The sequence below is a fragment of the Anomaloglossus baeobatrachus genome, chromosome 5, assembly GCF_048569485.1.
Source record: "Anomaloglossus baeobatrachus isolate aAnoBae1 chromosome 5, aAnoBae1.hap1, whole genome shotgun sequence".
Lineage (NCBI taxonomy): Eukaryota > Metazoa > Chordata > Amphibia > Anura > Aromobatidae > Anomaloglossus > Anomaloglossus baeobatrachus.
In genome coordinates, this window is record NC_134357.1 from 163,445,308 (window position 1) to 163,462,588 (window position 17,281).

The 17,281-nt window shown below is 44.4% G+C and overlaps 1 protein-coding gene across 1 annotated transcript in view; it reads left to right on the forward strand.

Annotated features, from left to right (window-relative positions):
* Positions 1-13,398: 13,398 nt before the first annotated feature.
* SNCG (synuclein gamma) overlaps positions 13,399-17,281 on the forward strand; it is a 37,303-nt gene continuing 33,420 nt past the window's right edge. Inside the window, exon 1 of the mRNA XM_075349002.1 lies at positions 13,399-13,683. Coding sequence (XP_075205117.1) covers positions 13,563-13,683 — 121 coding nt within the window. The 5' untranslated portion in view covers positions 13,399-13,562. The remainder of the gene's footprint in view (positions 13,684-17,281) is intronic.

Consider the following 17,281-nt stretch of genomic DNA (forward strand, 5'->3'; position numbering starts at 1 on the left):
TTAGCTCCTCACACTTGCCCTGCCTGGGCTATCCGCCTGGTTACTTCCTGCCTCCAGAGCTGTGAGCTCCTTGGTGGGTGGAGCCAACTGCCTGGCCCACCCCCTGGTGTGCATCATCAACTTTTGGAGGAAGGCAACAAGGATTTCTGGTTAGCAGGTGTGCCTACCTGGAGTGTGGGGTGTGGTGGTGTTGTGACCTGTGTCCCCTGGCTTGCCCAGGGCGACACATTGGCAACTCTGTTTCATCATCATCCTCTTGAAACATGCACAGTTAGAGGCCAGAAGAAGCCATAAGTGGAAAGGTAAAAGGCCTCCTTAGAGTGTCCAAGTGTGGGGTCTCTTGTCACCTGGGACTCGCCATGGTGGGAGGAAGGAGAATCAGGGTGAGAATTATGTGGTCCAGACTCTTGGCTAGTAAGACTGGACTGTGTGGAAGACACAAGGGTGCTGAGAAACAGACTGGAAGCATTATCGGCCATCCAACCCACATCCTGCCCTCACTGTTCTGGCTCAACAGTGGTGTCCCGCGCTTCCTTGCAAAGTGGGAGTGCAAGTTAAGTCTAGATTATGCATGTGTTTGGTTTACTCCCACAGCAGGCCCAGTTTTTGTAGCTAACAGCCACAGCCTCTGTATACACCACCATCAGTGAGACATTCACTTCTCTGTAACTTACTGCACGCCTTTCAAATTTTAAATTATGTACGCAGCTAAGAAAAGAAGGACTTTTGCCTGTACATGGCAGCACCAATACAATTATCCCTGACTAGATGCCTCTAATACGCTATCCCTAACCCAGCAGTTAATCCTACACTAATTGCGGCTAAGAGTGGTATTATTATAGAATATAATCAATTTGATTTAGCCATGAATAAAAATCTGTTGGTTTAATATTGCAACAGCAGGTACTGTAATGCTATAAAACAGTGTCCCTTCTCTAGCAGAAACTCTACCTACATCATTTCCAAATACAGTGCACCGAGCATGGTGTCACCGGGTTTAATATAGACTCGATGATCCTATGCAGCCGGCCAATCACAATAATGCCAGTAGCCAACATGGCTAGTACATTACCATGATTGTCAGGTAAACCCAGCATGCTCAGTGGCTGAAAATCAGCCATGAAACATTCCGTGTGGAAAATCATGCATGGCACCTGAATACCAATATTAATAAGCATCTTGAACACCAGGATGCTCAATCAAGTACCAAGCAGTGCCGAGCATGCTCAATTATTACTAATGAAAACATACTACATACTGTGTAAAGTGTCAAAGTGCAAAAAGAATCTGTGCAATATATCTTTAATGTTTATATTGGTGAATGGAAAGTGTTCTGGATGCCGCAGTGAGCGGTCCAGTTTTCTAATGTCACTGCTCACTGTGGCCTTAGGATGTAGCAGAGCTGAGGATCATTGTTGGACATTGTTGTGGATTAAATTGGACCTACGGGGGTTAATAAATGGGTGAAAGAGGGTGTCTGTGTTTTATGTTTCAAATGAAGAATTTTTCTGTGTTTGTGTTTATTTCTTTTGACTTACAGGGTTAGTAATGGGGGTGTCTCATAGACAACTCTCCATTACTAATCTAGGGCTTTATGGCAGCTGTGATTTTTGACAAATCACAGCTATCATCAACCCTATATATTACCCCGATACATTGATGTGGGTGTTTACTCATCTTACAAGCGTGTCATCATTGTTAAGGCATTTAGTTCAGTAGACTATGAACTTTCTACTTGTCCCTGCTCCAATGCAATGAAAATTGTAGAAATTTGTATATGTAATTAATTAGGGCATTTGTACACTTTAGATACAATTGTGACATCATTGTCTGGAATCTACATTTAGAGATATAAGTAATAGCCTATTAAATGTAAAATTGCAAAAGCAATAAATTATTTGATATTCCAGGGAGCATAACCCTAAAAGGAAGTTGGTGTCTAAATTATGATCATCATTGCTTTATAAATAAAACATATCAATAGATGTAACATAGCACAGGATCTTGACTATTCTCCATTATAACTGTGAATGGAAATTTTAAACCCCCTCTTCATGCAGTTGTCCAGTCAACGATGCAATCTTCAAAGCTATATGCAACATAAAAGCTTTAAAATTGTACCGTACGGTCTGTTTCTGCTAAATGAGAAGGTAATCAATACTGCAGGAATGTATTGAGAAGTGAAAGCTTAGAAGATTTGACCTTGAAAAAAGTCAATAGATTCCTACTGATGCTGCAAATTGATGACTTGATGTAATTAACTCCATTTCTGTTCATATATTCACAAAAAGACAGAACAACAAAATTCCTTTCATTCCAACCTAATCAGAAATCTCAACTTCTAAATAGACTATTGAGCAAATATATGATTGCTCAAAGATAGATGTTTCTGAAGAGTAAAGGTCCAGAACTCAATAAATGGAACCTGCATATTTAAATATTTATGTCATAGTTTAAACCCCCAATCATCACTACACTGAATGGAGTTTAACATCTCAGATTTAATCCATGTGCTTGTAAAGTACAGAAACAACCACAAAGAAGGGAGAATGTGTGGTGATGTGGATAATTAAGGAATTAGACTTACATCTCAACAAAGAAATACAGGTTTCACGACAACAGCGGTATACAGGCTTCATAGCAACAGTGATATACAGCACATGTGTACCATCCCAGCGTCAGCAGCCGGGCTGCTGCTTGGATCCAGATCGGCGGTGGCTCGAGGGGTCTCCGGACCCGGGAGGGGTCGCACGGACACTCGAAGTAAAAGGGGGGTATTTTCAGGGGATTTTGTGTTTAGAGTTCGTGACGCCACCCACGGTGTGTTGTAAGGTGGAGTACCACCGCTGCTGTTGAGAGTGCACGGTGGCGATGGGATGGCAGCCAGGTGTTTAACCCCTCCGTGAGTAGGGGGGATGCCCCGGGGCTCGGTGATGGTGAGAAGGGAACGCCGTTGGAGAGGAAAGGGTCACTGCATACTCAGTCCAATAATGCTGACACCGACAACTTGTAAACCGAAATTCTGAGCACCGCTGTAGTAGGGAGGGAGCACGCTTGGATCCCGTGCCCGATAGTGTTGCTTGTTAGCCTGTGACCTTTCCCTTGGCACTTTCTTCACTAGTTGGCCCCTGTAGTATAGAACTGTATTGGGAAAGTCCTATCTCCCTCGTTGCGCTAGTACCCCGATTTTGGAGCGGGTGGAGGATGAATCTTGAATTCTTCGCCCTCGTCGGGTAAATTACCAGGATGCTTGAAGTTACTTCCCGGCCTAGGGTCCACGTACCCTGCAGTGCCCTGGCCCCTGCCCGGAGATGGCTCCTTGGCAGTTCCGTGCCCCTTGACATGATCACCTGCGACCGAGGATCCAGCTCCTACCAGGCCCAGACCAACGTCTTCCACTTAGTAACTGAGGAGCCCATCTCCTAACCTCCTCCAACTGACTTGTGACCTCTCCTCACGAGAGTCACCTCACAACTGAACTGCTCCTAACACTCCTGACCCTCCCTAACCAACCCCCCAAGTGTGCTGCCCTATTCCCTTCAGGCTACCCATTGGTGTGTCTAATGGGTGTGGTGCAGAGTGTTTCTAGGCTTTTTTTTTTGATTGGCTTGTTCTTAGCAACACCAAAGGCCAGGGACCCGTAACCAAGGAGAAGATGGACATCATGCAGAAGGGCAGATTGCACAATGTCCTGTGACAACCTGATAGGCCAGGACGTCACACATGCTTTCCAGAAACAATGGTTTACAGGTTTCCCTACAACAGCGGTATAGAGGTTTCACTACAACAGCAGTATATAGACTTCACAGAAACAGTGGTGTAAATTTGTCAGTTTCCAGCTAGAAGAATCTTAACACCCCTTGATGTTCTTTGGGGGTGGTCCTGAAATTATTAGCCGCTGAGCACACCATTCTCGGATCTTATGTAGAATGCCCTGTCACAGGATATTATTTTGTGCATGCTTTGTAGGCGAGAAATCAGCGTTAGCATGAGTGGTTTTTTTAAGCCTCTCTTGAGGTATCTCAACAGGTACACCCAGGACTTCATATGTTTCATGTGAAATTACAGCTTTCGGCTCTTTTCCATGAGACTCAGTGACTTCCCCCATTGGGCCACCTGACCGCACTTCACTATCAGGCCACATGGCTCGGGTCTCTTCAACCCCATAGCAGCTCAGAACATTGGGTGACACTCTCGTACACAGTACCTCCTTCAGTTGACTCAGTGAACCACCTTCAACACCTGATTGTACTTTAGGGGTGAGTCCTATCACCACCATTTTTCTAGAGTGACCATCATTTTCCACATCAGTGGCACACGTTGGCTCCGTCTAGGTCACTTTCAGGATGCACCAAGGATGATGCAGACTTCTTTCTGCAGACAAATGCCGCTCTCACTCTCACCCCTCAGTGTTCTGCATCATGGCTCTGCCTTGCAGTGGGATAGGTTCTCATCACCTCTCCTTCCCGTCTCTTCTAGATCTCAACATGTGTTCTGCGGTCACTTTGCAACAGGTGGACCTTCTCTCTCCACTTTGCTCTGTGGGGACAGGCATTCCTTACCACAGACTGACTTCTCCATGTGCAGCACTCCCTTCAGTAGGCACAAACTCCGGAGGAATGAGTGAATCTTTCTGATCTTCCTTTTCTTCAATGCCCATGATGGGCAAGACTTTCTCTTTGCAATGCACCACTGTCTACCAGGAACTGTCCTCGCTGTTGACTGCTTTCCATGGGGCAAAAACTTGAGATTTGCCCCACTCCTCCGCAAGTCCAGCACTCAATTCTGTGCCTGTCTGCTAGCATTTTTCCCCAGGGGGAGGATACCCCCTCTCTGGTAGCTCTACATACCAACATCTAGGATCCAGTCTGAGGTAGCCGCGAGGGTTTTTCTCATGTTCCATAATTCCTCACAAATCTCCTGTATCTCTTGACGTAACTCATGGAGCCAGTCTGGCTCAATGTTGAGCATTTCAGAAACAGTTACTTCATCTGCCACATCTAGAGCCTCTAGCTCTATAACTCTAGCTTCTGCCCCAAACTCTAGAAAGCACATAACAGGGTTGTGACATAAACATTATCTTAGGACCTGTCTCAGGTAAAAATCTCTCAGGCTCACGACCAGCTGGTCCATTAACACTTCATCCAAAGGTCACTCTCCATTAGTCTTCTTAAAGATGTAGGCCATTACCTGGTGCAGAGTGTTTACGTCCTGGGCTACTGTCTCTTCTTCCCTCTGAATCCAAGAATAAACTAATACATAAATTACCAAACTCAGTCGTATCACCATGCATGTCTTCTAAGACCCTGATAATGTTATCTATAGTATCCATAACAGCCCGTCGGGCCTCTCCTTTTATTGTCAACAAGGCAATCTCTGCCAGTAAGGTAGGTGTCATGGAGTGCATGAGCAACACTTTTTAATCACTCAACCAAGTCACACAACAGTAAATTGTCTCCTGTTAATTTTGGTATGTGGCTAAGCATAACCCCCAGAGGAAGGCTGCCCCTTCTGGATTTGGTTGCCAACTAGTCCGCCATCATTTCTGTGCATGAGTGTTTCATCCTGCTGACTATGCCAAATGTAGTGTTCTGCAGGTGATTGGATGCAATGATGCAGAGGTGACTGAACTACCAACGATTCATTAACCATGTACAAAGCAAGAATTAGCACTTTAACCCCTTCACGACCTTGATCGTATATATGCACGTCTTAGGTTGTGTTCCCACAGTAACTGCGGGCTCCAGTGGTGAGTCTGCGCTAATCTCCGCACATCTCTACTGATCCGATCATTAGACATGTGTGGCTAATAGATGCGGATGGATCAGAGATCCACTTGCACATGCTTACCACTGAGATTGCTCTGACAGCATGATTTAAATGGCCATCGCGGGGATCGCGCAGTTCCCCGCTGCCATTGGTGGCTCGTGATGTGGTATTGCCATGGATGATAGCTCAGGTCAGCTGATGACCTCTGATGCTGCTATGATGTATTTCCTGTGAGGGTCTACAGACCACCAGCACTCACAGGGGCACTGCATTTCATTTTCGCTGATCAGATGGTACAGTGATAAAGTGCCCTAAGGGGACTAGTAAAATCAATAAAACAATTAAAGTTTTAAAAAATAAGAAAAAAATTAAAAACCTTAAAGTTCACCTCTATCGCCCCACTGAAAACAAAGCAATAAAAAATATACATATGTGGGATTTCCACGTTCAGAAATGCCCGATGTATTAAAATATAAAATCATTTAATCTGATCAGTACACAGCGCAATGCTAAAAAATTCCAAACGCCAAAATGACATTGTTTGGTTGATACAACATTGCATTAAAATACAATAACAGGCGATCAAAATGTTGTATCTATGCAAAAAATGGTAAAATTAAAAACGCCAGCCAAGATGCAAAAAATAAGCCAACACTGAGCCCTAGATCCTGAAAAGTGAGAACGCTACGGGTCTCGGAAAATGGCAACAAAAGCGCTATTCTTTTTTTAGACAAACGTCTGAAATTTTTTCACCACTTAGATAAAAGTAAAAGTATACATGCTCAGTATCTACAAACTCGTAGTGACCGGAGGCATCACACTGACACATCAGTTTTACCATATACTGAACGTAGTAAATAAAAGACCCCCAAAACAATTGTGCAATTGCACTTTTTTATGCAATTTCACCGCACTTGTAATTTTTTTCTCGTTTTCCAGTACACTAATTGGTAAAACGAATGGTTTCAGTCAAAAGTACAACTCGTCCTGCAAACAAACTAGCCATAATATGGCAAGATTGATGGCAAAATAAAATAGTTATGGCTCTTGGAAGGAGAGGAAAAAACAAAAGTGAAACATGACAAATCGCCGGGGGGGGGGAGGGTAAATATGAGATTTTGGTATGAACAAATAAATGCAGTAAAACAGATTATTTCACAGTGAGAAATCTGTGACACACAAATACAGATTGCAATCCCAGTACTCTAACAGTCACCGTCGGTATTATGGTACTCTAGATCTAGATCCCTCTAGCAGGGAAATGTCAGTGACACTCTATTTGTTACTGTCGTCTACTTAACTTGGCTTCAATGGTGGCCATGGTGAGGTTTCCTCCCATCCACTATACTCATGCAAGGGGGAGCTTCTTCCCCCTGAACCCCCCCATTATGTCAGTCTTACCTCCAGACCCCCACTTCTATTATAATCAACTCCATGTAACGTGGACTTAGAAAAACAATGTTGCTTCCTGGTATCAGCTATATTGATGGAGGCCCTGGCCCTTCTGGTCACATGGGTGTGAAGCCCTGGCACCGCCATTTGGTCACAGAAAAACACACACCCCACACAACACCATCCCACATCAGGTTCCATCTGCCACAAAATCCTAGCCACCCCCCTCAGGGTAGGAAGGACACACCAGTGGGCAGGACCAGGTGGATTGGGAGCGCCCACCTAGGGGTCTTGAGGATCCGGGGGAGGAAACCAGTCAGTTTGAAGTTGGTAGTTGAAGTTGGAGGTGTCAGTTTGAGGAGTCAAGTCTGAGCCTAGTGAAGGGTAGCCAGGGTAGTGGCTCTGGTCTACTGGCTAGGTGGCAAGCAGTGGACTGTGTCCAAAGGCGACGGGAGTCCGGTCGCGGGAGATCCAGAGTGGACTGGGACAGGGTTGGAGCCCACCGGTACCGACATCAGAGATCTGGTCCGGAAACCGTGCACAGGCGGGGTACCTGGACCCCAGATAGAAGACAGTTGCAAGCCCCTTCTCTAATTAATCAGGCTGGGAGCAAGGTTCCAGACATTGTTCCAGTGTGTTAGCCCAGATAGAGCGAAACGGCAGCCCACCGTGGGGGATAGGGTATCCACAACAACCCACTGAGATCCCAAGGGTCAGTTTTCGCGGGCACATCTCCCAACCAAAACTAAACCGGGAGTGGACTTCCCCATTCCATACGAGGTCGTCTAAAATAGAAGGAAAATACAAAGTGCCGGAGGAAGGGACATTGGTACACTAGCCAGGTGTGGGAACCGTATACACCCTGAAGCGGCAGCCGGCCACTGACACCTTGGTTTACCAGCAGACTTGTGTGTATTTATTCAATCATGAGTACACCAACACCCTCCGGTCCGGCCCGGTGCATCACCACCAACAGCCATCACCTCCCGTGTCCTGGACACTGAGCCCCGGGGCATCCACCCCTACTCACGGAGGGGTTAACATCCAGCTGCCTCTCCATCTCCCCCGGGTGCTCCCCAACAGCAGCGGTGGTACTCCACCTTACCACACACCGTGGGTGGCGTCACAAACTGTCTACAACAATCCCCTGTACATATTACACCCCTTTTTTATTTGAGTGTCCGCACGACCCCCGGGTCCGGAGATTCCTCGAGCCACTGCGGATCCGGATCCGAGCAGCCCGGCTGATGACATGGAGGGCGGCACATGGGCATGACATCAGCAGAGGTCCCTTTGTCCTCTGGGATTTAGACGTTACCCATGGGAAACCCAGTGTCCCTTCTTATTTCTTCCCCAGAGGAAAGTCACAGTCTATTCTTTAGTTCCTGTTTCCAATATTCCCAGCATTCATTCTTGTTTTACCATTTTTAGCCAGCAGATGGCGATGTTTCCTTGCAGACGCTTCTGAATTCCCTTACATAGCTTCACAGAAACAGCAGTATACAGGCTTCACACCAAAACTGTACACAGGCTTCATATAAACAGTCTTATAAAGGCTACATAGAAGCAGTGCTTTACAGCCTTCATAGTAACAGCAGTATACAGGCTTCACACCTGCAGCATTATACAGGTTTCACAGAAACAGTGCTATGTAGCCTTCACAACCACAATTTTAGACAGTCTTCACAACAACAGTGGTACACAAATTTTAAAATAACAGCAGTATACAGGCTTCATATAAGCAGAGGTATACAGGTTTCACAGCAACAAACGTATACAGGCTTCACAGTAATAATGGTATACATGGTATACAGGCTTCACAAATGCTAGTATACAGGTTTCACAGCAACAATGGTATACAGGAGTCACAGAAACAGCAGTACACAGGCTTCACAAATAGTCGTATACAAGCTTCACAGAAACTATAGTATACAGGATTGAAGGAAACAGTAGTATACAGGTGTACCGCCCCCACGTCAGCGGCCGGGCTGCTCGGATCCGGATCTGCAGTGTGGCTCGAGGGGTCTCCGTATCCGGGAGTCTTGCGGACACTTCGAAATAAAAGGGGGAATCTTGCTATGTGGGGATATTGTATACAGTCCGTAACGCCACCCACGGTGTGTGGTAAATTGGGGTACCACCGCTGTTATTAGGGAGCACCCGGGGCATTGGGATGGCAGCTACCTGTTGTTAACCCTCCGTGGGTAGGGATGGATGCCCCGGGACCTAGTGTCCCTGTGCTGAGGATGGTGATTGCAGGGGCCGGTGCGCCCGGACGGACCGGGAGATGTTGGTGTACTCACTATTAAAGAAATCACACAAGTCCATGGTAAACCAAGGTGCCAGTGGCCGGAGCTCCGCGGCTGGGTGTATTCTGATCCCTCACCCGGGGTGATGGTCTGTGTCACTTTCCTCTGCACTATTTTAGTTCTCTTTTGGACTTCTCAGTATGGAACTCGGGGGTCCGCTCCGAGAACTTCAGGTGGGAGCCTTGCTCGCAGACTCTGACCCGTGGGATCTAAAGGAGCCCTGGTGGATGCCCTATCCCTCTCGGTGGGCTGCTGGGCTGCTTTTGGGACTTTGGGTGGGACAGGACCTGTAATCCTGTCCTCAACTGGTTGATTAACAAAGTCGGTGGTTCCGTACTCTGCTTCAGAGTCCAGGTACCCCCCTCTGTGCACAGTTTCCGGGTTGGTTCTCCGGTGTCGGTACCGGCGGGCTCCTACCCTGTCCCGGTCCACCTCGGATCTCCGGCAGCCGTCTTCCCGTCTCCTGTTAGACACTGACCACCGTCTGCCACCTAGCCAGAACGTCGGGACTCCAACCCCGACGCCTTTGCTCTCTGACTTCACTTGCACTTGACCTCTCCTCTCTCACTCTTACTCCTCTCCACTCCAACTTGAAACTTAACTTAACTCTTTTCCCGCCCCCGTAATCTCTAGACCCCTAGGTGGGCGTTATCCTTCCACCTGGTTCCGCCCACTGGTGTGCCTGTCCTACCCTGGGGGGGTGACTAGGGTTTTGTTGGCTTGGTGTAACCCTGTGAGGGAAGGAGTTATGTGGGGGCCTATTCTATGTGTGACCACCTGGGGCGCCGGGGCGTCACACAAGATTAACAGCAACAGTGGTATACAGGATTCACAGAAACAATGATATACATGTGTTGCTGACGGGGGCCAGACCACTGCAGTAGGCTGCTCGGGTCCGGGTTTGTTATTGTGGCTCGAGTGGTAGCCGGACCCGGGCTCGTGCGGCCTTCCATCCTCACAACCGTAGAAAGGGTGTATTTACAGGGGAAAAATTTGTCAGTGACACCACCCATGGGTTAAGGTAAGGGTAGGTAGCACCGCCGCTGCCTGGATATGGGATGCCCGGGGCTGATGGAGTGGAGCAGCAGGATGGTATCCCCTTCACGGGTAGTTGAGGTGTTGTCCCGGGGCCCAGGTGTATGGGAAAGAATGCTGCGGAAAGTGTCATGCAGGGCTGTACCGGGCAAGAATGGTGTACTCACAGTTCCAAAGAAATTCACACAGAGTCCAGTGGTAAATCAAATTGCCAGTGACTGGTAACCTCTGGCGCGTGTATTCGTGTCCCACATCCTGGTACAGCAAAGAGGGGTCCCTTCCTCCTGCACTCAGTGTTTGTGTCTTTAACAGGACAACTCTGCTTGAAACGGGGAAGTCCACTCCTGGTAACTTTGTATGTTGGGAGCTGTGGCCCGCGAAATCTGACCCATGGGATCTCTGTGGGTTCTGGCAGATACCCTGTCCCCTGTGTTGGGCTTCTGTTTCGCTCTCTGGGCTTGCTGGTGGGACAAGACGTGGCATCTTGTCCCCGGCTGGCTAATTGACAAGGGGCTTGAAACCTTCCTCGCCCTAGGGTCCAGGCACCTCGACTGTGCACAGTCTCCGGACCGGATTCCCGCTGTCAGCACCGGTGGGCTACAACCCTGCCCTGGTCCACTTAAGGTCTCCTGCGACCGGATCTCCGTCGCCTGTGGCCTTGTCTGCCTTCTGCCACCTAGTCAGTAGTCCTGTAGTCCAGGGGCCCCAATCCCTGACTACGCTGTCACTCCTCACTTCTCAACTCTCAGTACTCAACTCCAGCTCTCTTGTTCCCTCCCAGAACACCTGAGGACGCCTAGGCGGGCGCTCCCATCCGCCTGGTCCCGCCCACTGGTGTGTCCCTATTGTCATGGGGGGGTGACTAGGCTTTGCTGGCTGGTGTTATGTACCTGGGTGTGAGTTTGTGTTGGTATGCCAAGGAGGATTGAGTCCTGCACCTGCAAGATTTGTGCAGTCTCTGTGACAACCTGGTTTTGCCAGGGCGTCACACAGGCTTCACAGAAACAGCTTCCCAAGCTTTACAAAAGTCGTATACAGGCTTCAAGAACATTGGCATACAAGCCTCATAGTGGTTACCTATCTGAGGCCATATGCCCATATTGCCTTTTTTTTGCATTTTGCTTATTTTAATCAATAAAAGCAAGGAAAAATCAACCCAGCAAAATCTATGAGAATCGTGACTTGCTGTGCACACATTGCTTCTTTTTTCCTTGCAATTTTTGTTGCTGAAAAAAGAGCAGCATGTCAATTGATTCTGTGTTTCTTCACAAATTGACTTCAATGAAGTCAGTGAAAAATGCAGGAAACAGCGCATGTGTAATGTGCACATTGCTTTTGTTGTGTGTTTTATGTGCTTTTTTTACATCACTTGGCTTCCCTGCAGCCATTTCCTCATCTCACGGTCTTTACAGCGGGACCTTGCTGCATGGAACTCTAGTGACGTCACAAGGAGAATCAAATTAATGCCGGCGGATCACTGAGGTTTAGCTTAGCATTATTAGTGCACATTTTGTACCCTATTCATCATTTTTGTTTTTCCTTTTTATGCGTATTTTCTTTTTTGTCTTGTGGGGTCAATTTTTTACACGGACAGCACTTGTACCGAAAATATGGTCTTTGGAACTTACCCTTACAATGACAGGTGTTATGTAATGACAAGAGTAGGCCAGTAGACCCAACATCGTCTTTCTGTCACCAACATTTAGGTGATCGGTCACTTGGCCGAATAATCACTTGATCAGTAGCACTGTTTGGGGTCATATTTAAACTGCCTCTATTTTATATAGCGCACATTAATCTCTATATATGTAACAATCACTTTCCTACTCTCTTCTGTATGCCTAATACTGGGAACACTATACCTAATACTGGGAAGGAAAGGAAACTCCCAGAGTTAATAATGGTGGGTGTGTTCGAACGACCCAGCCTAAATATTGAAACACCATTTTGAAAGCTTGTACGAATATTAAACAAATGTTCTGTACATTTTTGGAAACATTTGGAATGTATCCCATAATTCCACCTAATGGCAGCATTACATGGCGGAGGAGCACAGAAGATATTTAATCAGGACTTTTAGCATTTTATAGACAAAGCAATCATACTATGCGGTAGTGGGTGTGTGCGTGTTTCTGGTGGGGAGGGGAGATACAGTACACACTGCGTTACCAGACATTCATTTTAAGCATTAGGCTTTTAGTGTCCATTATATTAGACATTGCTTTATTGCCCACAGGGAAGCTCTGCTCTCTCCCAGCATGCAAACGTGACATCACTCTGCAGCAAAATGCATCTGATGTGATGATATGACCCAGCGTATGCATATCCTCTACAGAGCTGTATATACTAAAACTGACTTCATACCCAAACCCGTATACATTGGAATGGAACGTATATATCTTTGGTTTACATGAATAGTATTCCCTGAAACAAATATGTAAACAATCTGCTCTGTTTTGATCTTCTGCATCATTTATTTTACTTTATCAGTAGTTTTAACCTATCTATAGCATTGTTTTTGTTTTTTTCCCATTCCTCACAATCTATATATACCATTGTAAAGGTTTGAATAATTGTTCAGTATTAGAATAAGCTATATTTCTAATTCCTTTTATCAGTGACTGTATAGGGTTAAGAAACCTTTCAGTCTCAATGTACACACAGATTACATCTCCAAAGTGCAGATCTTGCTTGTACAGCATCTCCCCTGCAACTGCAGCTTGTCCTTGAAGGAGTGCAGCATACTGCAGCCCAGCAATTCTCTAGCTTAGGAGTAGCTGGAAATGATCCAGTGGTCCTTTGCATTTCTATCTCTCCCTCCTCCCCATCCTTTTTTTCAACCCACAGCTCCTCCTCTTTAGCCCCCTGTCCCACCTAACTCCAGCATTATTAATATTTTAGAGCTGGATAGTCCTGGTCATTGGTCAGACTGCAGTGCAGCAATTTGATAAGAAGCTGGAGAAAAATCTAAAAACTATCACACTGCCACCACTGTACTGAAGACCAGCACATCTCAAGTAGGACTCAGCTCAACTTTGTTATATTTATAAAGGCAGCATGGATGTCTTCAAGAAAGGCTTCTCCATGGCTAAGGAAGGTGTGGTGGCTGCTGCAGAGAAGACCAAGCAGGGTGTGACAGAGGCTGCAGAGAAGACCAAAGAGGGGGTCATGTATGTAGGTGAGTGACTACTGCTGAGGAAGAAATAGGCTGTATGTTGTGTTCATACAAATTCTCACACTAATGACCTTGACTTCAACAGTCACACAACCCTGCCCTGCCCAACCCACTAAAGTACTGCTACATTACAGCAAAATGATAGTTGCAGGATGGGCTTCACTGCCCATTTATATAATGGATATTAATGAATCAAATTTAAATGATAACAGGATAGCCGGCCAGGATCATAAACTTCTTTCTTTCGATATTGCAAGCTGTATGGATAGAAAAAGAGAGGGGTACTGATGTAGCAGCATTGAGTTTGCCATTGTCACATAATGCATTGCTCTATCTATCTATCTATCTATCTATCTATCTTTACATACGTATATATATATATATATATATATATATATATATATATATATAGATATATATGAACATTATATATTTGTGTCAATATATTTATATATATATATATATATATGTATATATATATATATATACTATATGTGTGTGTGTGTGTATATATGTGTGTGTGTGTGTGTGTGTGTATGTATATATATGGATATATTGTTTATCTATTACACACACACATTTATATCGTAGTGAGCCATATTTAGTAGTTAACAGTTAAAGCAATGACAAACCTAAATAAAAGGGGTGTGGGTAGAGGAGGGCTGGCTGGGCATGTGCCATTACTTCTGTTGTGTGTGTATATGGGGGGCATTCTATGCAGGGTACCTTAAAACCAAGGCTAGGACAGTAAATATATGACTCGGGAATAAAATTAGTTAGTTAGTTACAACTCTGAATAAGATTTCTTGAAAGCTTCAAGAGAAATGAAACACACGTACACATCTGATTCCACCGTCCCATGGTGAAATGACTGCAGGCTCCTGGGAACACTAATAGGATTCCTCTGGTTGCAGGGGTAGCTTTTTGGCTCCCATCAGATAAATGGGATCGGTTATCCATTAATGTGTGAACTGTCCAATGTGCTGATCTCCGGCTACTCTTTGGCTGCCCAGTGTGTCTCTAAAACTGCAAAACATTCTCACAAGTATAAAAATGTAAAAGTTCACAGTGAAATAGTGTTATGTCAGTGCTTAGTTATGTTTCGGCCTGTTTTATGATGTTTGTCAATAATTAGCATTATGGTGGCACTATATAAGCAGTGGAATTTACAGGTGCTAGTTGTAATATTGGTATATGTGAGGAAACCTGAGAAAGTTACCTTTAAGCAATATTATAGATGGCTTGACTGTTTTTTGACAACCTACATCATCGTCCTCGTGACAGATTTAAGGACTTAGACTGATTTGCTGTGTTACTAGGTGTGGTAAATGAGCAATGCCTGAAAAGGGCTGAGCTGGGTGTGGCGAGCACATTGCAGAGATATTATTATGGGATGTGCTTTCTTTTTTCGGGTATATTAATATGTTTATTAGCAATGCAAAGTATGCTGCAGAATAGTCAGAGCATGACATATGTCTATATCCATCCATCTATCAACCTAGCTATTATCTATGCCACACCAGCTCTGTTTATACGTCTGTCTAAAAGTTATGTTTTAAGAATTAAGTTAATCATTTGTAAGAAAAGTGTAAAAATGATAAATTTATTGCTCATTGGAGTATTGTGGATTGGGGATTAATTCTAAACGTATGGAATTGGGACAGAAATAGCTGCATCATCAATGTCATCACAGTGCCCCTTGTGGCTTACTACGGTATCCCTAGAAGAGCTGACTCATTGGGCCTTTAGCGTCATACCTTTGCTTCAGCACATTGGATTTACCCATGGGGATGATGTCAGCATTTACTTTATAGCACATCCAATGCTATAGAAAATAATTCTGAAGCAAAGTCCATTGATATAGACAATGTTCTGAAACTCAGCATAATCCTTATTATATTTGACATAATATCTGTGTATCTGCGGCTCACCACTGATTTGTTATTTTAACTAAGCTTAAAGGTCCCCATATAAATTAGATTAAAGTCAGACAAACCCATTGATATCAGTGAAGACTTGATTGACCATCTAATGTACATGGGCACCTCCTGACTCTTCATAAGATGATGTCGGAGGATAGAAGGAATGGACATATTGATTTACAACAGCAGATCCTTTATGTTTGTGCATTTGGAGCATAATAAGCTTGAAAAATTAAAAGTTGGCTGCAAATAGTTGTATGTGTAGCCTGTGCCTAAAGGATAGAGCAGGAAAATGACCTCTGAGCCTGTAACTATTGTCAAAGCCTAAAATATAACTTTATAAAACGACACATAAACATCAAAAAGGAACATTGCAGCGATTAGAGGGATTTTGGATTTGTAACCTCATTTAGCTGATATAGTTTCGGCATAGAAGCTGAAATCAATCTATCTGAAAGCTCCTGACATATTGCTGCAAGATAAAACACGTCAGCCCTGGCGTCTTAACGTCCATTCACCAGAGAAATCTGCAGAGGTTTGGGTGCGGCTACCATGCCCTGTGCAAGCCAATTATCCCACACCTACGGGAAACCTCATTACTCTGGGAAAGTGCAGTAGTATAGGGCTGGACCAGGAGAAATGAGGACGTGTACGTTCTCATATTCACCGTCCTGCTCCACCTGTGACATGACCTGATGCTATAATAGACAGCCATTGGGTAATGTATAATATATCGCTAATAATACAGTAATGAATGTACAGAAGGAAGAAAAACATCGATCTAGGGAAATGAATTCAGCGACTCAAGCCATATGTATAAAACATTATACTAGAGTCCTGTATCTGATAGTTTGGCATTCAATAGTCCAGAAATGATATAATTGTTGTGTGTACGAAGCTTCAGAATTATCTCTATTCTCACAAGATCCGAACAAGGATAAAATAATATTATATATATATATATATATATATATATATATATATATATATATATATATATTTATATATATATATATATATATATATATATATATATATATATATATATATATTTGGATCTATGAGATGGCCAATAAATCATAAATTCAGATAAAAATAAATATCTTGACAAAACATTGCTATCCAATTTACTAATGAGTTTTTTTTCCCCCCAATCTTCTTCTGTTCTTGTGAAATTTATCCTGATAAGATTTAACATTGCTGGGACTTAGTGCTGGATTTTCTGATTTGATGGCTGATAAACTCAAGATTAAATAGTTTTGAGAAATAGACTGTCAGAGAAACAGACAGAATTCGGCTTTAATCAGGGTTCTGTTAGGTTCTCCATGGATAACCTGATTGCAGGGCGTGCCATTACTGGAACCGCATTGATCAGCTGTTATCTATGTGACCTCTGGTGGCAACGGTTTGATTTCACTACAAAGCCACCACAGGAAAGGTAAAGCATTGCACCAATCCTATTGAAATATATGATCTTGTCCAGTTTCGGACTAGCCCACAGAACAGGAGAATCCCCTGGTGGACCCCTTTAGAGTAGTATGTCACTTAACCCCCCAAACGTGATCAGTAATTAACACAATACTGTACTATGTACAGACAAAGGAAGCATCTCATCATTCATGTTACAAATTTCCAGATATATTATTATATACATAAGTACATTTGTGAATGTAATATTT